We start from the raw sequence: 25248 nt of genomic DNA, 5'->3' as shown, positions 1-25248 counted from the left end.
AATTAGTAAAAGCGTGCGCGCTTTCGCTTAGTACTTCGAGTACGAAATGGGTCATTTTGGCCAATATGCCATGATCAGAATTAAAATTAACAGAACTTTTTCTAATCTCTTCCCCTGAAATCAAATGGCATTGTGTACTCTTACCCATTCCACGCTATTGTAGAAATAAAAATTTCGTAATTCTTCGGAGAAAATTTTCAAGTAGGTTTTTTACCTCTAAGGACGCTTATATGTCATTTTGGCCCACTTGCCGTGGTCAAAATCAAAATAAAAAACTCATTTTCTATCTGATTCCTCTGAAATATCGTGACTTCGTCTATGCTTGCTCATACCACGCTATTGTATAAAGAAAAAGTTTCGTAATTCTTTGAAACGTTGACGTAAACTACATTGATCTTACTATTTATTTTTTTCATTCTGTGATCATTATTCTTCTTTCGTTTAAAAATATCCGTGAAGTTTCAACTCTAATTTCAATTACTTCCATTTTCACATAGCTTATGAAAAGGTAATAACATGAAGATGATTGAAGGCCCTGAAGGTACACCTGTAGTGGGGCTGACATCAGATAGGCATTTTAATACAAAGTCATGAATGCAAAAAAAATTCACTGTGTAATAATACAACTCAAAAAAATACTCTCTGCCAAAATAGTTTTAAAAATAAGGAAATAATTAATGCTGCATGGTTGACACGTTTTAGCAAATAAAATACTCTGCGTAAGAAAGATGGCAAGGTACAATATGGTGATATGAAAAACAAGAAATAAGAAGTGATCATAATGTGTTCAATACCTTTCAGTTAAGTAATAATAATTAAAGCATTATGTCTAACATCCTCCTCCTGCTCTCTTTCCCAGCTTCCTTGGAGCCCCGCCCTCAGTCTCCGGAGACGTCTGACGTTCGAGATTCTTCCGGAAGGCCATTGTTTGGGTTGAGGGCAATCACTATTGGAAGCAGTAGCACCACATCTTCCAGGACCACTAAGGGTAAGTAACTTGACTTTGGTAAAATAATTTCACCAACTATAGATTTAAAAAACCATGGTTAGTAATAGTCTGAGATCACCTTTGTGTTGAGGGGAGTTTCACGGAAGCCCGAGGTAGCCGTTTTGGGGTGCACGATTGTTAGACATATTTCTAATTATCTATTAATTCTAAAAGATATCTTATGAAATCATCATCATACAAATGAATATGCTGCAAATGTTAATTTCCAAAATTGGTCTGTTTCTCAAACATTGTTTCTCTAGTTTTTTCACAACTCGAAATATGCATTTTAAATATTACGTATGAACCAATCTGACTCTAGGACCTGAGCTTGTGAAGTTAAATTTATGTTATTTTTCCCAAGAGTTGCAGTGAGTCTTAAGGAATTTGAATTTGTTGATTGCTTTATGTCATTCCCAGGATAATCTGTGGCAAAAGTTTGGATAAAAATTTTCTCACTTTATGCAAAAGTCTTACATCCAACAATTTTTGCATTCCATTTCTTGACTTCAAATTGATACCCGACAACCCGATAGTATCAATTGCATTCAGTGGTAAATATTATGTGTATTAGCTTCACTTCCCATTATGTGTGTCCCACATTTCTTCATCTATCCTATTATGAATTACAATTTTCTTCTCCTTTTGCTATCTCATCCATTCTTCTTTCTTTCCTACTCGGCTCTTTTTCATCCTATCAATAAAAATACAGTATATGCTTGTTTTATGACATTGATTGAAAATTAATGTCATAAATACCTAATTGAAAATTAAATCAGTGCCTGGAGAAAACTTCCTAATTTTTCTCTTTTTGTGCTTTCTTGTGTTGCCGGAATAATCCCGGGATTTTTGTATAAAATTAAAAAAAAATTGATGTATCACCTGAAATTTTGATAAATATTTTTCAAGTAGCATCATTCTCTTGTTTTTCTTAATAGTACTTTTATACTCCTTAAGAATACAATGTTCTGTTATGGGTTTAGCGAAATTACTTTGGTTAGCAAGAGTTATTAACTGCATTGTTCCCTTTGTTCCCCCTTGGCAGATACTAGGTCACAGCCAACTGAGCAACAAAGGTCCCCCCAGAGGAGGCCGCAGGAGGACGACGAAGAGACCGAGAGTGAGGACGAAGGCACCGAGATGCCGTCCACGTCCACCACGACCACAGAGACATCCGTGCAGCTGAGGGACCTCGTGCGAAGGCATGAGCAGAATGCACGTAAGTGTAAAATCACATACTTAAATATTCTTTACTCTAGGAATTCACTGATGTGAGTATGAAAGGTTTTTAAAATAGGTAAAAGGATTCAGAAGTGTGACATTTGTATTTATATCTTGAATTATCTATAGGGGTAGACTCATATAGTCACGGTTGTCAGGGGTGCAGCTAGGAATTAAGGCTGAGGGGAGGCTTTAGGTGTAATACACCCCCAAAACTCCCCCCCTCGCTGCGCCACTGACAGATGTTGCACCTTCTTGGCTCCAGCACCTCCTGAAATTTTACCAGCTCCCCCAAATTTCATGCAATTGTCTCAGTGCTAATTTACTTAAATAGTTATAATTTTTATAAAAACTCATAAATTTTATGTAACTTATGAATTTTTTCAACGATTTTGCGTAAATAACTCAGTAAATTGGTCAATGCCAATAAAATTTGCTAACTGTCCAGGCTTTTGAATAGGGACTGGCTTAGCCCTCCCCCAACTCGAAATGAATTTCAGGCTACGTCTTTGAATGAACTGAGTTGAAATGGACTCTGGTGGTTTAAAGTTTCACCTACCGGTTGATTTATTTTTATAGATATTTCTCCAGCAATCCTGCCTGATTTTCTCCTATCCACGTACTCGCTCTTTTTGGAATAAAGTGTTACAAACCACTTACAACAGAATTTTTAACACTGCCACCAGAATTCATTTGAATAGTAGCTCAAAGGAAAAATAGTCAATTAATTTTATTTTCTTTCCCTGTAAAATGCTGGAAATCATTTTAAGTGCATTATTAAATGAAATTATGAATTGGGACTATAGTCATAAATTGTTCTTCTTCCATGCGTCATTGTTGAAAGCACAAAATAGGTATCTCTTTGGTCTTCTTCAGGTGGCTTTTCCTTCATTTCTTCCCTTCATTATTTTTCACATTAAATTGCCATCTGTCTTTACATGGCCAAATTTTATGTTCTTTAATGTTGAATAGTGCTTCGCAGTGCCCTTTCTTCTATTCCCATACCTGATTCTAAATTATTCAGGAAGGAAATGATTAATTTCTTAATTATTTTATTATTAAGAAAAAACAAGTTGAAGTCATTTATTCATCAATGATATTTAGTAAAAATTCTATTTGTTTTTAATAAAAAAGGGCTCATGATTATGATGGTACGTGCATTTGAGTATGCTCTTTGGAGTCGTTTAATCTAAGACTTTGGTACATTTTTTTGAACTCTTGTCATCCAGGGGGAAACACTCCATCACAGCCAGTCCAACTACAGAAGCCCAGGGCAAAGCTGCGTGATAGCTTCATCCTGAGCCACGATGAGGATGAAGAGACACAGGACTCCCCATCGCGGCCATCTGGGCCTGAGCCGACGAAGGGTGTGTCTAGTCCTGCTTCAAAAACATTCCCAAGTGCCCTGGCTGTGGCTGAATCCGGCAAGATCACCGAGCGATCTACAAGCCTCAAGTCTATCATTCAGAGGCACGAGAAGATTGCAGGTATGGTGGTCCATTCAATAAGTCTATAATTGGCAGTCTACAATTGGCAGCAACTTGTTAGTAATAGCATGTTGACAGTTCACACACTATCCAAATACTGCTATTTTAGGACATGTGTAGAGGTTTGCTTGACACTGGTTAGAATTATTCATTAATTGCAGTTCAGTAATTCAGAGGGGTAGATAACACAATCAAAATTTGGCCATTTGAAATTTTTCATTTCAATGACTAATTATGTATAAGGTCTCATTGTGGATGTCATCAAAATTAAAAATTAAGAAATCACCAAATTGCAATCACATTGTCGAGAGCTCGTAAAGAAAACCCATCGGAATAATTCTGACCATTGTCAAAAACGCTCTCACATTATTCATTGTGAAGAAAAAAAATTGCAATTTTTGGTGTTGCACAAGTGCTAATTCTACTTCATCACAGTCGATGATTATTTTAAGTAATGCAAATGTTCCAACTTACTTTTCGTAAGTGTGTGATGCAGTTAGAGATTTAGCTCATACATAAGCTTGTTCAAAGGGAAGCACTCATTGTAGGAAGGAATTGATCAAAAGAGTACACAACAATGAACTATGCGAGGCCACTGGGAGACCCAACAACGGACTGTGTGTGGCCTAGAAGTGGCTGTTACGCGGTGACCTGCTCAGCAGAAGTCAATATTGTCATTTACATATCTGTATAAACGTTAAGTACTTTGTTTTTTGGCATGAATAGCTTGTTAAGTAAGAGGCGAATTGGAAAATGGAGAAACACAAATCTTTACTTTTCAAGCTCTATCACAGTCAATTATTCTAAAAATTAGTGAACATGCTCATTGTACAATTGTACCTTTAAAACAGTATGGCTGTCTGGTCCTTTCAGATGGGTTCAGTTTCAGTAAAGTGCATTATTGCAGACCATAATTCTCCTTGACTATATATTCTTGTGGAAAGCCCAATGGCCCTGAGGGTGAAGCTGTACCCCAACACCCAAGTTATTTACTTTTACACATTTTTTACAATAGATAAGCTGTAGCTTGTTGATTGTTGTTTCATTAGCATGATTGATTCATTACATCTACACTTCAAATGGGTTCAGTCAGTGATCACAGATATACTGGCAACATAAGTAACTATTGAAAAATCTTGTTTTTGTAATACTGTAGTAACTGATCTAAGGAAGTAAACATAAAGCCCCCAATCGTTGTATAGGTATCGTTTTATATTATTATGTAAAAACTCATTTTGGGTTTCTTTTTCTCTGCTCTCTAAAGTATGGATATGTAGTTGGGTGAGTAAAATACTTCTGATGCTCAGTGCCTTATATGTATTGAGGTGTTTAGTTCCTTAAAGTTGATTTATTCTTGCACAATTTTACAGATACAGAGACAACAAACAACAAGTTGAACCGCAGAGATAGTGGTTTGGGTGCTTATACAGGTATGTGTTCATCATTTTTCGTCCATTGACATAATATCCCTTCATTCATCAATGCTTTGGTGGATATGATCATCCAGTAGGGAGCTATTATCTGGGTTGCCAATTTATGGAATAACTTACATGTTGCTTACTCAATGGTAAATATGCCAGCTAAGTAAATGGGTGGATTTTCATTAATCTACAAGTCTTAGGTGATGCCAGAGCCGGCCTTAGGGCGGGGCGACTGCCCCGCCTTGGGGGGACCCGCGTTCGTGAAAAAAATTAAAATATACGATAGTTTGAAAACACAATTTCAACTATTACTGAATTGTTAAGTCCTTGCTAGACAAAAAATAATAATATGAAAAAGGAATAATAATGCAGTAATTTAAAGTAAAAAGCGCGCTTTTTATGTTTATTTTAAGTTATAATTTTATGAATAAATATAATTATAAATTTTATTTGTGTTTTACTATTTTAAACTAAACTGCGTGATGGTATCATAACGGCGTAATTACGAAGTCTGAATTTGGGAGGGGAACACATACTTAGCCAGAGAGTGGTAGGGATTGAAAATGCTCAAGTTTGTTGATGGGGTATAGAGTTTAATATTTTAAGTGAAGGGCCCCGCACTGAAGGTTCGCCCCTAGCCCCGCACCTGCTAGCGCTGTCCCTGGGTGATGCAACTGGCAAAGATGACCAAGATATACTATTCAAGCACCTAGTCCAATTTTCACGATTTACTCTTCACTCTATGATTGATTATCATATGTTTTATTCACAATAGTTTTTTGCTTCATGCTAACTCTTCCTGTCATCCATCACATTACTAAAGGTGCCAGAAATTAATTATAATGAAACAAAAAGGAAGCTAATAATTTATTTTTTTATTTGAAGTTGTTTATAACTAATTACCTCACTGCAATAAGATTTCTTTGTGTTTGTGTGTTTTTTTAACTTACACCTTTACGTTTATCGGCATAAAAAGAGATTGGTGATTAAGTACATAGTTGGCTCTGTTTTTCCTTTGGCAGTTTGTGAGTAGTTCAATGTGGTTTTCTTGGGATTGATCAAATATGTCCTATTGACACTTGGTGAACTGTAACATTTTATTAACAGTGACATTATTTGTGACTTATATGAGTAGATTTGAAATGTTCTTACTTGCATGAAACCCTTCACCCGTACTTGTTCATTTCACTTTCTCTGATGTTGTGAAAATTTTGCACCAATTTATATTTTATCTTCAAGAGATCAACTTTTTTTAAAAGACATCAGCTAAACAAATGAAAGATATTTCAGTGCAATAAGTAGTGACGTATTTCTCCAAGTAAAAGATGAACTTCTTTTCCTGATTTTGGATGCTTAAATCGAGGCGTGACTTGTATCCAGAGTGCAGCTTAAAACGTGGGTTTTCTTCAAAAAAAAATATGGAAAATCGTGGATCACAGCAAGCCACCATTTGGATTCACATATAAGCCACCCAAACTCGCCTAAGCCATCAGGGAAGTAAGAAATAATGCCAAAAAAGGTCAAATTGTTGTCATATTTATTCATTTGAGGGTAGCATGGGAGTAGCTCTACATCCGGGACATATAGGGAAACTCAGACGTGAATGGCTGCTGGTGGGCCAATCCAGATGAGGGTAAACAATTCTCAACAATGAAGAGCCTGTCGTGCCATCTTTTATTTACCTTCTCTGCTCTGAAGGAATGCACTCAAGTAGGTGTGTCTTAAATTCATATGTTAATCCTTATTTTCTCTCTGAGACCTCGAAAATGGGTTGCAGCTTACATTTGGAGGGATACGTTTCTACTTTTTTGGTTGCATGCTTTTCACAACTGAGGATTAAAAATGCTTGCAAATGTGTAATAATCCAATGCACTTGCTTAAATGTTTCCCTTGCTGTGCTATAGAAGAGGAAGACTTAGTTCCTGCTAGAAACAATTATCTCAGCAGAGCACAGGATTACTCAACTGATGAGGAGGATGAAGAATATGATGATGAGGAATTCCAGGATTATAACAATGGTATTTAACTTGGCTAACCTTTGAATGGCATTGGTTGAACCAATATTTGTCGGATTTTTTTGAATAAGTGGAAATATTCAAACTTACTCTGAAGGTGAAATAACTCGGAAATGTCTAAATGGTAAAGTGACAATACAATAACGTTCATATCGCCATAATTATGATTGGTAATCATTGTTTAATGCTTTAATTGGGGATTCATCAGGTATTTAATAATTGATCAACTAATTGAAACATATGTAAGTAGTTTAACAGTTCATTTCACCATGATATAATAGTGTATTTAATATTTATCAATCTTGTTTAACCATAAGAATCATCAAATATCTCCTTTTGTAGTGTGCATTTGATACTTCTTGCTAGATATAATTGGTAGTTACAGGCACCACTTTATGAAACTGTGAACTCATCTTGAATAACAATAAGGTTTGCATATACCGCATAAAATTTATTTCTCTACGATCATGGTTTTTTTTATTTCAGGGTGTCATCCTCAGGTGCATAACACAGAAAAATGTTCTCTTATTCAGAAAAGAATTAGTGGGGAAGTTTGACTTCAGGTCCTATGCAGATACAAACCTCCCCCATTAATTACAGTATATCATGGAACATATTTTTGTATTGTGCACCTTTAGATGATGCCTGAATGTCAAAACTTCGGTTGTAGAAAATTTAATTTCATGCGGAATATACAAATTTTAAGGTTATTCAATATATGTACTGCTCATTTATCTCCTTATGAGATAAGTTAACTATAATTGGCCTTTTTGTATCTATTCATCCTAAATGCAATCACAGCCCTCATTCAAAATCCATTGGCCATTCATATGACAGTGAGTATACCATATTTTAATAGGCAGCATTGGTAAATATCACTTAATCTGAAGGCAGCTTTATTTTTCATATACTCAGCTTTTACTTGATTCAATTTTGCCGTTGAACAATGTTTTTCAACCCTTGGAACGGGAGTTGTTCCATAATGCCAAACTTCTCAATTGTGCTAATTTGTTCAAAGATAGGTACAAAGACAGGTTTCAAATTGGATTTTTGTATAAGGTACACATGACCTGAATTTCCTGCAAGATTAAGACAGGATGGGTCACAATCTAATATGATATTATGCTGGGGAGAAGAGGAGAATAATTATGGCAGAAATTCTAATTTTTTTTTAATTTCTTAATTGGACCCCAATTGAATTTCAATTACCTTTCTCTATTTATAGAAGAATTTTTTTCTTGCAAGAAAGTTTTTTTCAGTATGAGTGCCTGAGAATTATGCATAGAAAAATTTACATGGAATGGACAATTTTTTTGTTGTACCATTGAATCCTCAGGATGCCTTTTGCATTATCCTGCTTTAATAATATCCACAAAATTCATAAATTCATTTTCTGGTCGCCTTGTGCACCAGCAGCATCTATTATATATATAATATATATACTTTGTCTCTTTTACAAATTGCTGATGCTACTTACTCGTTTAATGCCAGGGAGATCTATGTATGCTTTCCATCAAAGCCGGCTTGGATTCTCAAATATCAATCAAAAGAACCTGAATTTGGAGTCAACATTTTTATTTTTTGAGTTAATTATGTTATTGCTTCAATGGTTCCCATCTTAACATCTCGTCATCCATTTCGCTAACTATTATCAGGTGATCATTCTGAAACAACAACAGTAAAAGTCACCTCTGATGTTGTGAAACGTCCTGGAATTTTGAAGAAACCCAAAGATAACGAAGCACCAGAGTCTTCCTCTACAACAAGTACAGCTTCTACCATTAGAAGTCAGCAAACTGTAACAGAGAGGTCTTCTGGCTATGTTTCATCGAAGAAGGATGTGCTCAGAGGTAAGAAATAACGGCTTGATTGCTCTTTGCTTTAACATTCAAAAATTTGTTTTTTGCATCCCAACCGTCCATTAGCTGCTTATTTCATCTTTCCATTATTGCAAGGAATGTATGCTCTATTGTTTATCTCTGCATGATCATGTCTAATGCACTTCATGCATGATATTCTCTCTTTTTTATTAACGTGTTAGGGTTGTATTGGTTGAGTCGTTGAATATTTTAAATCATCACTATTTTTTTATTCGGTTAAATTAATACTTAATATCCTCTTGGGGTTTAATAAATATCAGATGTTGCCCTAAACGCTGGGTAATTTATCAAAACTTAAGCTTTATGTATTTGGACTGATGAGTGTAGTACTTAGAAAACAGTTATTTACAACACCCTTCGAATATAGACTTGCCTTACCTTTGTCCTAGTTCAATCTCATTTTTTGGAAGGTAACTGTATTTTATTTTTTCTTGGTGTCCATTAATGTTTTCACAGGTCAACACACTGGGCTTTTTTCCTAAATTTGTACAGAGCGCGACCACAAAAGCTGTGGAATATATATTCCTAAATGTAACCGCTATGTAGTAGCTCAGACGTAGCACTCAGTGATTTCTGGGAGCAGTTTTTTTGATTGTTTCTTGCCTGAGCACTCGTCGCTGATTGGTGGGGACTCAAATGTCAGTTGCAGGTGGCCAATGGTGTGTTGCTATACAGTGTGGAGAAAAATTGTGTTACGAAATTTTAACCCTGGACGGCTGATGCCAGCGTGAACCAATATTACCAATGATGTTCAGGTCGAAAATGCACCTTTTTTTAACTACAGAAACTTTGAGCCGAGCACTCTGATTGACCGCAAGTTTGCCCAGTTACGGGATGCTCTGGACAACTCGTGACTTCGAATACTTTGTCTGCTGGACATCGTGATGTATCCAAGGTATCTGGGATCAGGGCAAACTCTAGGCTAATCGGAGTGCTTTGCTCAAAGTTTCTTTAGTTTAAAAATGGTGTATTTGGTGCTATTGTGACTAAGTAGGTTTCCGCGGTGTTGAGATTCCAATGTCTCCATTCTTCCAGTGCTACCCTGTCGGTTGTTGATTAATGACAACAGTTTCGCTGGCACTGCTGCCTGCGTCTTCAGGTCGATGATGCTGGTCCATGATTCTCGACCTCCTTATGTACGGTCTCAGTCCCACCAGTTGTGGCTGCTGCTCTCTCATTGGTCCGTTTAATTAGTCTCCTCCAATTGGCATGCAAGTGGAAGGAGACTAACCAAACGGGCCAATGAGAGAGCAGCAGCCACAACTGGCGGGACTGAGCCCTTATATATAACGAGGACGCAAATCGTGGACCGGCATAAATTGTACTTGCAATCAAGACAATTATTTTCCTATTACCTGCATCTGGAATTCCAAATGTTATGAAAAAAATCAACTAAAAAAATATATAATGTATATAAAATCTTTTGCTGACTTCAATGCAAAAGGAAAAAAATGAATGATACGGTTCACTTATAATTAATTTGTAAAAAATATATAATCGTTTCACAATCTTTCCGTTTCTCATAACAATTACTTACACTGACAATGACACACATGTGCCAATTAATTAAATTCTATTGTAAACTGGCTGGTTGTGGTGAGTTTTGTTCTCACCGGTACAGCGAATTATACGCGCCTTCGGTGCTGACAAGTGATGTGGAGTGGACCGGCATCTTCAACCTGAAGATGCGGGCAGAAGTGCCAGCGAAACTGATGTCATTAATCAACAACCGACGCGGTAGCACCGGAAGAATGGAGACATTGGTGCTATTGGCTCGTACTGGCATCAGCTAGCCAAGGTTAAAATTTTGTGACACAAATTTTCTCCACCCTCTACGATTCAAAAGCTCCTACGTAGTGCCCACTGAACTTTTTTCATTCAGGGAGGCTGATAATATGTTATGCAGGAATCCGTTCCAGTTGCGAGCGATAGCGTTGAGCGCTCACTCCCTCTGAAAATGCGCCCGGTGCCCTCTCATCCCCTTCTCCCGCTTCGCAGTTTATATTTTCGAACCCCGTCATCTCAACAGCTTCCGCTCTTGGCCGCGAAGGGAGCTCGCCAACGCTTGGTTTAATTTTGCCGCGAATCCCCTTGGTAGCACTGCCATCTTCGCCCTCTGCGTCCTCGTCCTTCTTCCGCGAAGAGCCATTTCGATTCAGTGCCATGACATCAGTAATATAAAGCGTAATTGTGTCATAGAATCTTGACTCTATATTTTCGCGTCCAACTCAATAGTTGTGTGCGGTGTCCGAAACAATTAAAGCATAGATCATTGGCGTCTGAATGCGGCCAGCTGGGGAACTATATGAAGAAGTCCGCCTTACGATTTTTGTCTTCGTAATGCTCTCATACAAGCGGGAATTTTTAAACCACAAACTCCTTGTACTGAGGAAATCAATCATATCCGCCGCAGTATAACAATGTGTAAAAAACCCAAGTACGAAACCTTCCTCATATTCATCGAGATATGCTTAGCCCTCGTTTCACCTATAATGGAGTTTACTCTCGTCGGGACCTACTGAGTATTAAAACTGCTAAACAGTACATTTTTCCGCGTTATAGTGGGTAAAGTATAACACATTCGCGCATTCAAATCTCAGGGACGGATGGTTTGATGCTGGAGACACAATGTGGACATTTTCTCATCTTAAAAATTTCGCAGAGCCCAGTACATTGGGCAGTGGCGGACATGGAAAAAAACTCAAGGGGGATGGGACGCAAAAGATAGTTTGAGCTACCTTTGCATTTATTGTACTAAAAATAATCATGTCACATGTGCAAAGTTTAAGATAGTTTTATTTAAACTGATAATGCACGTATACAGGAAAATGCCATCTTATGATATAATAAAGTTACAATTGTGGTTCTGCAATGTTCGGTAATATGGACGGCCCCGCAGGGGGGGGGGGGGACGCGTCCACCGCGCCCACCTAATGTACAAGTATCCACCACTGGTACGAGGTTAAGAGGATGTTGTATGATTAGGTATTTAATTTTTTAGCGTCTCTTTAATTAGCAAAACAAATTTGAAAGTTGACTGTGGAGTGAATTTGGGCTACCTTTTCAGACGCCAATGAGCTTTGCATTAATTTTTACCGCTACTGAACCATCCCAGGTGATTTGAAACGCCACCGATGGAGAGCGTAACCTGGATAGGAAGTCGTGAAAAATTCACCGTGAACTGTGTATAGACCCATCAACGTGATTTGACAGTTTTAGGCCAGAATTCTCTTCCGTGAGAAGTGTGTGCGCGAAAATTGTTTTCACGGTGGAAAAATTTTTGCGGAATAACGAAAATAGGAAATTTGTGTCAGAAAATTTGCCATTTTATTAATAGATACTTGAAATGGTAATTTAATTTAATATCTTGTCCTGGGAAAATATCTTAAGGATACTAGAAAAAAATAAAGAAAATAAGACACATCATTCCAGTGACAATCACGCTGAAGTAGCCTAATATTTTTTCACCTCTGCGTACGCATAATTATGTAGTGAATAACTGTGCATTTCCGATTTCGTTTTAAGATTCCAGATTCTCTAACAGAAATTGATAATGTCGGATCGCAAGAAATCGCTTTATTATTAGGTAACGGCCACTTGTACAATTTTTTTTGTGATTTGGGTAAACGGCCCCGGTGGCGGTGGGGCTTAAGTCCTCGCCTGACAAACCGAAGGTCGCGGGTTCGACTCCCTTCTGGGTAGGTTTCCCCTATCCAAGGCATGTTTGTGAACGTCCATTGTTGTTATTCGTTGGGTTCCTCCGATAAAAAAAATCACTAAACGCGCGTTTTTCGGGGTTTGAAGAAGGATTTAAAAGAGCGTCGTTTCTCGGTCACCTTGTGGTGTTATTGATAAGGTTTTAAAAGTCTTTAGAAACAAATGTTTGTTTTTTTTTATCTTGGAGAAGACGACTGACCGAATGTTCGACCGACCGACCGAAAGCAATTTCCACCCCCATCCATTTTCTCCTCCCCCTCCCCTCCCCTTTTTGACTTCAGAGTCCTTCCCCCCGTCATCCCCCCCTCGTTTCCTCCGCTCTTCCTGGACGGCTAAAAATACGGGGCGGAGGAGGCAGTGGTCTCGCACTCTCGCCGACGGACCTGCGTTTTCCGCGGCGACCGCATAACTCACTCCCTTCCTCAAATCCCATTTCCATCTGAGTGCTCTCGATTCCGATGCGATTCCATTCGCCATTCATCAATTTCTTCCGAGTATGCACAGCGAAACTCGGAAGATTGGCGAGGAAGGATCATAATTTTAAGATGCAGCCTCACAGGCATCTCTCCTAATGCGCTGAACTGTTCCTTCCTTCATAGATGACTGAAATGGTTTACCCGAGGAAATATTTGAGCCTTTTCCAATCAATGCGAGGATGTTTATGGCGAGGCTTAAAAAAATTGAATTGTGAGGGCCTTTTTTGTAATAAGCATTTTGTGTATATTCTGTTTTATATGTAACCATCCGATCAGTGACGTCATGGCAAAATCAGCAGTGCCGGAACGCACTTTCCTTAACTTTTTTCACAAGTGAAATATTACTCTCTGTGTTTTTTTATTGCAAGTTATTATTTAGATTAATTAATTTTTTGTTTTGGCTACGAATGTATGTATTAGAAAAATTGAAGCAACAAAATTGATAAAAGTGTTATTTGACTATAATGTCTTTTGTTAACCAGTGCCACACCATAACACTCCACCAACCGACCACATGGTCGACGTGTTTAATAACAATAACGATAATAATTTGAACCTGGAGGGAGTTTGGGCCCGTGATGGTCAGAGCGCTTGGCTGGTGATCGACGGGGCCCTGATGCAAAACTGGATAAAACCTTATAACTCCCTCAGGTAAAAATTCTAGAAGTGCGACCTGCCCAAGGGGTACGAATAGACCCTTACGATGAAAGTCTGAAATCATCACACCTCTGGATTAGTGCGGCAAGAACTATAAATTCACCTATTCAAACAAACCTTCAGAATAAAGCATTATATGAGTGTTACTTGATAAATAATTATCTACTCCAATTTTTTGAGCTATTAAAATCTATGTCTATGGTCTAAAGTCTATGTTCCTCCCGATAGATCGTCTGTGAGCGATTCTCACCTCTACCTTTTTCAATTCTGCTCACATTTTTCTCAAATAATTCTCTGCCTGGCATTTCCCTCGAATTCTTCGTCTCCCTGGTAGTTGTAGTCATCCTTTCCATGGAGTGATCCTTTCCCTGCTAGAATATTTGTATATCTTCACAAGAGAAGAGCTTGGTATAACTTGGTAAGCATTTGAACTTAGCCTCGCATGCATAGAAAATCATTGCCGTATTGTTAGAGAGCGAAATAATGGTTTCTAGTTTTATCATTATGGTCTTCAAAATTCCCTATCCCAGTGTAATGCTTAAACAGGCTCCGAGTGTTATGCAGTCAATGTGAGGAAATACGTCTTTTTAAAATGAGCATTACACGTTTGATTATTAATACCCCCACGTTATCACTCCTGTGCCACCGGCTTTTTTCCTAGCTGATTACTTTTTTTGAAACTCACGCTATCGCCTTGAAGTTTTGCTGGGTTAAAGACTGTACCCTCCTTAATATTTATCTGTATATCGAGGAGGAACAATTTTTCATTAGTATTTTAATCTGGTGCAAAATGTTCACTCTGATTTAAAATAGTGGTAGCGGTTGACACAATTCTACTCCAGATGCCCTGGAATCACAAAGATGATGGCAAAATTTGAAAACTAGTTTTGCGTTGGGGAAAAAAAGACAGATCACTAGCGAATCGAGCAGGAGTGATGCGTCACCTTAATATCTTTTTTTTCCGCGGACCAATCCGGTCGCTTCTTCTTGCGGGGGTCGGACGCGATTCGTGGGTTGGAGCAGGGGGCGCGACGTACGAAATGCGTCGACAGATAGAGCGTTGCTTAGAGCGAGAGAGAGAGAGAGCGTAGGAATCTGGAGCGAGAGGGAGGGGTGGGGAGCCGCGGGTGGGGGAGGAAGGAAGGATGCGCCGCAAAGAGGACGCGGTCCTCCCTTGTCTTTTTTTTGTTTCTTTAACTCGCCGCGCCGCGAGTAGTAGCGTCCGCGCGGAAGGTGAGGAGGGAGGGAGAGAGGGGATGGGCGGTTGGCCAGTTCTGTGGACGCCCGCCTCGGAGAGATATGTCGAACGAGCGGAATGAACTCGACCCAACGTCCGCTAATCCGCGCAATTTCCTTACCCCCCTCCTCTGAGCTTTCGGGGATGTTTTCCGATCGGGGCCGACCGCTTTAGAAAATGCGGGTCCGCGTTCACTGGCCGGCGCGCGGCTACTTTTTGATTGACTCGTCTGACCCGTGCGACATGGAGGAGGCTTGTCACGGACGAACTGCAATGTGGGGCGCTGTGCAAAAAGTTTCGGGACGGTGGGCATAGGAGGCGCTCTCGTGTCGAGGTGAAAGAAAGTGGAGGGGAGAGAGAGAGAGTCTACGCCCTGATTGCTCTTCGTATTCTCTCTCCCTCTCTCGCGAGGCGGATACCACACTTCTTTTGTTCTCTCTCCCCATTCTGTCCGCCGCAACGCGCCGAAGCGGGTGTCTTGTCGCTTTTTTTCCAGTCCGTTTTTCTTTGGTTTGCCTCCTCGGCGGCGCACTTCTCTCTTTCTCCGTCGGCGTGTGAATTCTTCCTCCCAAGAGAGCTCCTTCTTCCTGGTTCTGTCCGCGCGACGAAAGAGGTGGTCTCCCGCATTGTTGCAGTGCGCGCGCGGCTCGTCGTGTTTTTATTATTTTGTGCTCCTCACGGGATGCACCGGAGCGCCTCCGATATCACTCGGCGGCTGGGAGAAGAACCGGGCTGACGTGCGGCCGGACGCCGGGGAAGATCCACGTCACGCGGACCATTATCCGACTGTCACGGACTTTTAAATTCTTCCACGGACAAATACTCAAAACATTTTTTTATTATGAATCCACGTCAATGCCAACCCAGCAAGGAATTTAGATTCTTAGTCATTACAAGCTCTCCTATTCGTGTGCAGCGTGTTTTATGTTGACCACCGGTTAAGTTTTTTTTAATGCCATCGTCGGCGTTTATATTGTGATAGAAAATCTGAAGCATTTGTTTTTTTTGTAGTACGAATTTCAAAATCAATCCCGTGTATTGTGATTACTGGGAACGTCGGTAGCTGACGCCTCTTCGTGTTTAGTGTTTTCTGTGATTTTTTTTCTTTTATTTCGTGAAAAGTTTGCATTTTACCCACTCGTGGATTGGGTCACGTATAGTGAGAAAAGGCTGCTGATCTTTGCTTTGAATAGACAATACGCGTGGTGGTATCACAATTAATTCTCTCGTTGCTCGTTTTTTCTCAGTTATTTTTTTTTTTTAATTTCCATTTTGCGTGTTTTAAGTGCATTTAGTCGCGGACTGTTGGCGATTTCAGGCGAGAATAGTCGTAGTTATCAACTTCACAATGGAGTCCCAGAAGGTTGTAATTGGCTCGGCGTTGGTGGCTGTCGCCCTTTCAATACTGTGGACTTGCTACCCAGGACTTTTGATATTCCTCGTGGTCATCGCTCTGGCCTTATACCGTCTTCTTATTCAAAGCAACCGTCCTCCCACGCCAGAATGCGAGAAGTCTTCGGCTAACGAAGTTGCCAATGCTCCAGCTGGTGCCGGGGGCTTCGCAAGTGCCGTTGATGATGAATCAAGTCCAGCAGAGCCCTTTAGTCCATCTCATCCGCCATTTTCCTTGCCCTCTTTCACTACTATTCTTCCCCTGAGCAGTCTCCCGTCCTCTCCGAGTGACCACATCGCCATATTCCCATCGTACATGGGGTTTTCTTCCATCGCGAATTCGAACACTTCCCCGGATGTCCCATCGCCATTTCCGGTCCCCTATCCCTCCCCACAGTCTTCCTCTCCCGCCCCCGCAAAAGATCTCGATACATCCTCAACATCTTCCTTCCAATCGCCAGAGCGCGGGTTTGATTCTCCCCAACCACTCACCTACGTCTCCTACACCACTTCGTACTCATCGTCCATCCCAGACCTCAACCGCGCCCTCGAAGATTCCGCGGAATGTGCCTTCAGGGACTCTGCTGACTACCTCCCCGACTCCGGATATTACCCCTCCGCGTCCGGGTACGAAGACGCGGCCGACTCCACTTACGGGGTCGTCCCCGAGGACGAATACGGGACCGAGGGCCTTTACGACCCCTTCCGGCGCGACTCGAACGAGTCCATATCGTCGGAGAGCGCCCATTTCGGCCCGACGACCAAGACCAGGCGCAAGGTCTCCCATTCCCAGCGCCCCCCTCTGCTTCCGCGGTGGCGCCCTCCAGAGGCGCCGCCGGGTGTGGCGCCGGGGAGCCTCGAGTACGTGGACGCCCCCCCTGTGCCGCCCCTGCCGGACATGGCGCGGGGTGCCGCGACGCCGTCCCCGCCTCCGCGCCCCCCCTCTCCGGTCGTGCAATACCCTTCGCGATACACATTCCGGCCCGTCTCCCCTCCCAGAAGGGCCTCTAGGGACCTCCAGGCCCGCCGGGCCTCTTCTTCCTCAACTTCCAGCTCGGCCTCCGAGGACGGAGCCGTTTCCTCCCAACAGCACCATCTCCTGTACCTACTCTCCCGTCTTTCACGCTCGTCTCCCGCCGCAGGTGTTGTGGACGACTCGGAAGACGGCGCAGAGAGGCCGACCAAGGGGTCGTCGCCCACAAGCAGGAGGCCCGCGGACGACGAGGAGTCTCCGGCCACGCCTTCGTCGAGGGCGACCTACTCGTCGTACACGACCTCTTCCTCGTCCTCCTCGGTGTCGAAATCCGCGCAGGACGCGTCCTTGGAGAGGAGGCGGTCTTCGAACACGGTGCCATACACGGTCGAGGAGGTGGACGGAGATTCCAACGATGGGAACGAAGTCAGGTGAGTGACCACAGCTGATAGTATTTGTTGGACCAATTCTGGACCGATGTATGTCCTTCTTTCTCTCTTCGCACAATTTCACAAGTTCCCCATTGCTCCCTTAATTTTCAATTTTGTCACTCAGTCCACTACCTGTTTTTTTGTTTTGGTTAGTCTTCATGAAATGTAGCTCAGCCAACACATTTTATAGATTTTTCCCAACTGTCCAGCATCCTTTTCTGCCAATTCACTGTTTTCTTCGTCTTTTTTTGTCTCTTTTAATAAACTTATCGGATTACTTTGGAAATGCAGTTGATCACTGCTTTGGTTAATTCATTTTCATCCCATCATAGCTTCAGAGGCTCGTAGAATTACTAAAAATAGTTAATGGTGAAGAGTCTCGTGCGGTAAAACCCTTTTCTCAATTTCTTGACCTGCCACACGCCGTTTCAGAGTAAGATTTGGGAAGAAGGCTGAATGCTTGAATCAAGAAACATACAGCTTACGTAGGATATTTGGAAACACCACGGTTGTAGTCGTCCAGTTTATTGGGTCGACAAGGTTCTGGTAAATTAGTAGACGAATATATTGTCAAATTTTCATTTGAAGATACCTCTAACTTGCAAACCGACTTTCTCTGCATTTAATAAAGTGGATAGAATAAACGCTTCCTAAAAGTTAGAACCTTAAGAAATAAGTGGAGTGATATTTATCTTACCTCCCCCCTGAAATGTAGTACCTATAATTGCGGTTCATTTATATCTTCGTTGTATATGCCGTGTGAGTACCATATCCTGTTTTCGTCAAAAACCAATATAGACGGAAGACGATCAATTCAGCAAATCAGCTCCAGTCTTGATCTTTGAGCCCTCCCAATACCAATTCCATTGCGGTCAAAGAATTTCGACTAATGATTGGATTAGTATCTGCAAAGATACAACATGTCCTAGGCTAGTGGGAGATAATTACCGGCAGTAGTCTGTCTCAAAAATTTGGGCCTCACCTCGTCTATGAACTCGATAAGTGTATCATTGACTAATCCTGTTCGACGTATTGATATAATATCGGGATACTGCAAGATTCTTGAGGACGATAAAATATTCCAGTGTCAGCTTCAAACGATTAAAGTATCAGGGCGGTTTTTTAATGGGTGTCTTAATCTTTTACTTTATCAAGTATCGTTTTCATGAGGGTGAAGTATTCATTAATCCTCAAATAATTTAAAAATAACTAATATCTGTGGAAAATTACAAACATTTTGTCGATTCGATACGTCGGGTAGGTCCGTATGCTTGCGAGAGGTATTTACTGCACTCATGGTAGATACACATCAATTTCAGGTCTCGGAAAATTCTCCATTATTCATTTCAAAGGAAGTATTTGTCATATCGAGTCACCTCTGATGTTTTGTGCATGTATGTATTTACTAAGCCTTAACTGTGTTGTTGCCACGATTTTTAAGTGTTGGGGGTCAATCGTTTGACATTGGTTTCTCAATGGCGACGGTGAAGATATTCAAGGTTTAAAGTGTCGTGCCTTTTTTCATCTTAATTCCAATGCAATTCTTCGTTGATGCTGCAATTTTTAAATTTTGCTCCATTTGGAGCCTCCTCAAAGCAAAAAATCATTTACAGGTACAGTGCAGTGTGGTACTAAGCAGTGCAGAGGGGAAATTCACACCCTTGACTTTCCGAGTCATCTATATTAGCATCAGTCATAAATTATTGATGGTCTGGCTGCGATAGTGTGGTTCCGTTTAATTTTGGCCCCCGGCCATCTTCGAGTGGCGTGTTTGACGTCATTAACCTTCTGCATTGGCACGTCTGGCTAGGAAAGGTCGCCCTCTCTCGTAGCTAATTCTTCGGTTTTCTGTTCGCACGTGGGTCGGGGTGAACGAGATTCCGATCGTAGCTGGGAAGGATGACCAGCGGATCGCAGCTAGGGACCCAAGTCAGTGGCTAAGGGCGGGGCGGGTAGGCTGAGGGAGTGTTCGCCAATCGCAGTTCCTTTTTAAGAGGCCGCAGAATCCAAATGAAAGTTCTCTTTTTATTTAAATAACCCGGGGTTGCGCGTGAAGGATAGTACCCAGAGAAGTAGGAAACTTGGAACTTGGCACATGGCAGGATTTTTAGGAAAGGGAACAAAGCAGGTATGATTACGATGATATCCAGTGGCGCCGAGTGAGGAAAAAATCTGTCAGGCTTAATGATTTTCGTTGAATGTGATGGATGAGGCAGATACTTTGTGGAGATCCATTATGAGATATGAAGTGAAACACTGCACCTTCCACATAAAAATTTAAACTACAGTCGACATGTTTCGCTGCATTGCAGCATTATCAAGACCGACTGCGAAACATGTCGACTGTAGTTTAATAAATTTTTATGTAGAAAGTGCGAAGTGTTTCACTTCATATCTCTTAATGATTTTCCCTGGAGTGTCCAGATATCAAGATTCGAGTTATCAGGGTGCTAATGTTGATCATATGACTCTTCTAAATTGCTTAAAAAAACGAAGTCACTGCTTATCAAATTTCCCGGGGAAAGATCTCTGGTTTGGGCCCCCCAAAATTTTTTGTAAGTCGGCATCCCTGATGATATTCTCGTGTAACAGCAAACAATGGAAAAAACGATTTGCGTATACCGCACACGGTATCAGCTAATATCCCGCTCCACAATATTAATCACTATTTGTGTCCATACGCGCGCAAACTGAAGACGTCGTGTGAACACAAACCCCAGCAAAAAGTTTTACACCAAGAGAATTAATAGTTAAGTGTAAAATCTTTTGAGTTATGTTTTCCCTTTGAGCGCGTCAAGAGGTGTCCCTACGCGGCTTGATGTCCGGCCGCAGAAGTTGTATGACGTGAAGAAACAGAAAACGTGGCAAAGGACGCTGCGAACACAACCAGAAGTAGCACTACCGGCTTTGGGAACGTTAGATGCACCGACGTAATATCTTTCGTTTCAAGCCGTACAGTCGTTTGGAAATGCATAGCGGAAATACGGACAGACAGAAATCCTCTTTTATAGATATGCGTGTAAAAGACGGCGTGTATATGTAGCGGTGGATCCAGAGTGGGTCTAGGAGGGGCCCTTGGGTATCCAATTTAAACCAGATAAAAGGGTAATATTGTTCGGACCCCCACTACTACAATGAGGATATCCCACTAGTCCCCTCACCTAGCCCCCCCCCTTCCTTGTCCCTATCCTGGATCCGGCGCTGATTATATGTATTCCTTGTTTTTTATTTTGAAAGACGAAAGTAAAAAAAAAATATTTTCTACGCTGAAATAATTGCTTTACGATGTAAGGAAGTTGAAAATATTTTTCTCAATAATATTTTCGAGTGCCAATCAATTCGCCTGAAGGATTAGTAATTTGTGTACGTTTAATTATTATGTTAAAACCCTGACTTAAAAGGCCTATTTTGCTGTTTTCGGCGTCACAGGAGTAAATTAATGAATAAATGATCGTAAAAGTATGAATCAGTGCTAGAATTAAAATTCTAGATCTCAACTGAATCGTTTTTTTTAATACCTAATTTATAAATTTGCATGGATAATTTCGTTACTGCTAATATTTTCATAGGCAATTCATCATTATATCGAGGAATGTAAAATCTGGTATTAGAAAAGGCATTAACCGTATCCTGTGACCTTAAGTGTGTTCGATATTGTCAGATACCGCTAGCACCAAGTGGATTTCGGCATAAAATTGAGCACATCTCTGGATCGATGGCTAATTAGTCCCACTTTGAAAGCTCAAGATGAAACGCGCCAATTCGATTTGGTACTTCAGCTCTGAAAGAAAGCTCGTAACGAATTAGGAGTGGGTCATTAGGTATTGGAGCCGCTAAAAGTGCTCGAGGAGGTAATTAAAAGCTGTTAAGTGAGGCCGGCTCAAATACCTTGGCAAAGTGAGAGGTTTTCCATCGACTCCTTAAGTAAGCTTGTGAACTATTTGCTTAACGAATGGGACGTCAGTAAATGACGCCGGAAGCAACAGGTTATTTTCCGCGATAGCAGTACGGCAGCTCCGTTTTTATGAATGAACTCAAGTCATTATCCACGGTGAGACTCCTATATTGAACCATAAACCGACATTCATTTCAAACCGCAAGACTTAAAAATAATCATCATTAAACATAACCAAATCTAGGTCATTTCGAAACAAAATAATGCGTGTTAGATTTAACTGAAGTGTTGAATAAATTGATGAATTGAGGATAGCAACTACTTGGCTTCTAGTAGATTTAAAAAAATTATATCCGAGTGCCGTGTAAAAATATGAAATAAAATCTGCTTCGGAAAGAAGTGATGACGATTAAGCCTGACTCTTGGAGGGTCGATGGAGAACCAATACCGTTGTAACATTAATCGCAATATAAACATCACCTTGAATTGATAAATAATTGAAAACATAGTATTTCACCAAAGATTCAGGAAACAATATGATAAGTAACGTTTTGATCAACACTGTCAGTGCACAATTCGGTTGCATACGTTTAGTATCAATTTTTTTAAAGCGGAATTCAATTAGGTATGTTCTTGAAATTCGATTATTCTAAGTATGTTCTTTAAATTCGATTATTCTGTTCCCGAAATTCGATTATTCAATTTTGAAAAAAAAATTGATCTGAGACCCTGGTATGAGCAGACTACTTTCACGCAAGGAGGAAATTTTATCTCAAAAAATTGATTTCCAATTTGCTTAGGCCCCTTGCACACACACCGATTTTGGACGGCCGGTAAAATATCGGCCAATATTTTACCGGCTAAGCGATGCTTGCACACACGCCGGATTTTCACCGATACGATACAATGCCAACTATGTCAAACGATAATTTGCTATGTTTTTGAGCCGGCGCGCCGGTGATCCACAGTGACAATGGCCGGCAGCTAACCGGCATGTTGCCGCTGCCGGTGCGTGATCGGTGTGTGTGCAAGCTCTCATGTCCTCCCATTGTTCACTATTGCAATGTGGACGGCCGCTATTTTACCGGCCGTCCAAAATCGGTGTGTGTGCAAGGGGCCTTACGCTTCATGTCCTCTGGTCTGATCGTTCGCGTTGCTTTCTGCAGCAGGTCCCCCTCGGAGAACAGGTATGAGGCTACGACGACCACGGTGACCCGGAGGTACGCCTCGTCCAGCGACAGCCCCAAAGTGGTGACCTCCACGACCACGGTCACGAGGACGTCCGGCGGCGGCAGTCGACCCGATGAAGAGGCCGAGGAGACGCGCGTAGTCAAGAAGAAGTTCCCGGCCGCCACCACCGCCTCCCCCCGCACCACCACCACCAACACCACAGGATTCTCCCGCGTCGCTCGGGGAGGATCCGTCAGAGCCCTCTCGCAGAAGTTCCAGCAGGCAGCCGGTGAGTCTCCCTTGCAGTAATGTAATATCACCCCTGAACCCACGAAACCGACTCCCTTTTTCCGTGGTTAATGTGGAAAAACCTAACGGGGCCAGTCGTGAAGAAATATGCCTGTTTGCCAAGTATGTTTTATGTGTAAAAGGCGTTCTAACACTCCCTGCCACGCGCATTTTTAGGCGGCTTGCGGGGCAGTATGTGAATGTTAAATTTTACATAATCTGCGTGATAGCCTAGTGAGTGGAGTGCTTGTCTGGTGACCGAGGGGCCCCGGGTTCAAATCCCGTTTGAAGCCCAAAATCAAAATCCTCGAATTGCGAAATGGCCCAGGGAAAGTAAGTGCGGGAATCGGGTTGATGTTGTGGCTAGAGTGTGGCTTCCCACTCGGCGGGCTCGGGTTCAAATCCCGGCAGTGGCAGAGAATTTTCAGAGATTGCCCGATCCCTGCTTGAGTGTTATGTGGAGGACATTTCAAGCGAAACACTCCGACCGTCGGATGGGACGTTAAGCCGTGGTCCCCTAGGCGCCTTTCTTTAGGGCCGGCTAATGCCGACGCCGGGTTTCTCTCCACCCTTCTTTCCATACCCTTCCCTCATGGCGCAAATGACCTCAGCTGTCGATCGCCTCCTCCAAGTACCACACCACACCAAAGTAAGTGCCCCGCCTACTCCGAATGTGCGGTATCCATGCGCCTGTGACCTAGTTCAGGGAAAACTGTAACCTCAAGTGACCAAAACAACCTTCAGGTTGAGTCACTGAGTGAGTAATCTTTGATCGGCGTGATGTATCGCACTACATTTTTTTGCGTCCGAAATTAAATATCCTCGAAGTGCGAGATGGCCCTGGGAAAGGAATTAGCTCCCTACCATTAATGTGCGGATTCACACGCCTGTACCCTAGTCCGGGGTGAGCTCTACTTTTACCTAACCATACCAACCTAAGGGTTGATTCGCTGACTCATAGTGTTTGATCTGCTTAATAAATCAAATGAATTTGTGTGCACCCGAGGCCTCAACCGGTTAATAAAATAAACTATCAACCATCATTTTATCGACCGCCGCTAATCAACTTCTTTTTAAAAACATTACATTAGAATATTCAAATGTATTTTTTGCTTTTGAAATCTCGCGTCAATTATCATGATTGAGCTGAATTAGCTTTTTATTTTTTAAATAAATTTTTCTGTGCTAAGACCCTGGACTAGTACGACTTCATTTTTAACCTTTAAAACGTGTCCCTATTCGGCCGCGGTTCTAAAATTTTCGCCAAAAATGGAGAATAGTCGGCTCTATTTCTTTTTATGGGATCAGTCGTACCATATTTGAGCGATCTATCAAAATATGTAGGCACAGAACTAAATCCTTGCACACTAAAGCGCTAAAGATTAGTTGGTGATCTTTCATAACGGAATATCAATCGTACAGAATTTAGTGTTTTTTTTTACCTGGAATACGGTTGAAATCTAAAAATTATTTTAAAACAGGCACGCAAGCATCATTCATGGTTGGCCCCGCTTCCGTGTCGTTAACCTCCTAACTTGATGTATATATTTTGTCTTCATCATTTCAAAGTCTGGCTTCTGTGTGTTCCTGTGCCCATGGCTATATCAAATGTGCATCCGAATGGAATTCCCTCACTAACTTCTCAAATGTCAAAGACACACACTCACTCGACTTACGAGATTCTCTAAAGCGTACTGGTAAGGATTTTCGGCGTCGTAGTAATGAATCGCTCGCAATGCGAACCCGTTTGATCGCCTGGAATATCAGTATTTCCCTTGGGTACTTTGACGCCTTCTTTCTACTGCGTCAACTATTGCTCAACCTTTTTTTGAAGTAATAATTTTTTGAAACCTTTACGGAATCAACCATCATTCGTGGTACCGGAGTTAGAATTAGCTAATGTCCTCAGGGACGTTCCTGCATCTGTATTATACGTATTTCGACCGCTGGACCTTCTTAAATCGAGTGATTAGTTTGGATTTTTAAGTAGGTATTTGGAA

General features: G+C 41.3%; 1 protein-coding gene across 8 annotated transcripts in view; it reads left to right on the top strand.

The window, feature by feature from the left end:
- Positions 1 to 25248, top strand: part of LOC124159450 (mucin-12-like) — a 271706-nt gene that overhangs the window by 156680 nt on the left and 89778 nt on the right. For 6 of the 8 annotated variants that reach the window (XR_006864964.1, XM_046535262.1, XM_046535265.1 and 3 more), the window contains 8 exons: positions 860 to 988; positions 2034 to 2207; positions 3439 to 3696; positions 5067 to 5126; positions 7022 to 7135; positions 8788 to 8982; positions 17634 to 17895; positions 22957 to 23249. Coding sequence is in view for 7 of the 8 variants with exons in the window: in XM_046535262.1 (XP_046391218.1) it covers positions 860 to 988; positions 2034 to 2207; positions 3439 to 3696; positions 5067 to 5126; positions 7022 to 7135; positions 8788 to 8982; positions 17634 to 17895; positions 22957 to 23249 (1485 nt within the window). In the remaining variant the exon portion in view is untranslated. The remainder of the gene's footprint in view (positions 1 to 859; positions 989 to 2033; positions 2208 to 3438; positions 3697 to 5066; positions 5127 to 7021; positions 7136 to 8787; positions 8983 to 17633; positions 17896 to 22956; positions 23250 to 25248) is intronic. The other 2 variants (XM_046535261.1, XM_046535263.1) reach the window with 2 other exon arrangements.

The sequence above is a fragment of the Ischnura elegans genome, chromosome 5 (genome assembly GCF_921293095.1).
Source record: "Ischnura elegans chromosome 5, ioIscEleg1.1, whole genome shotgun sequence".
Lineage (NCBI taxonomy): Eukaryota > Metazoa > Arthropoda > Insecta > Odonata > Coenagrionidae > Ischnura > Ischnura elegans.
Note: the sequence above shows the minus strand (reverse complement) of the source record. Positions and strands in the feature narration are given on the sequence as shown.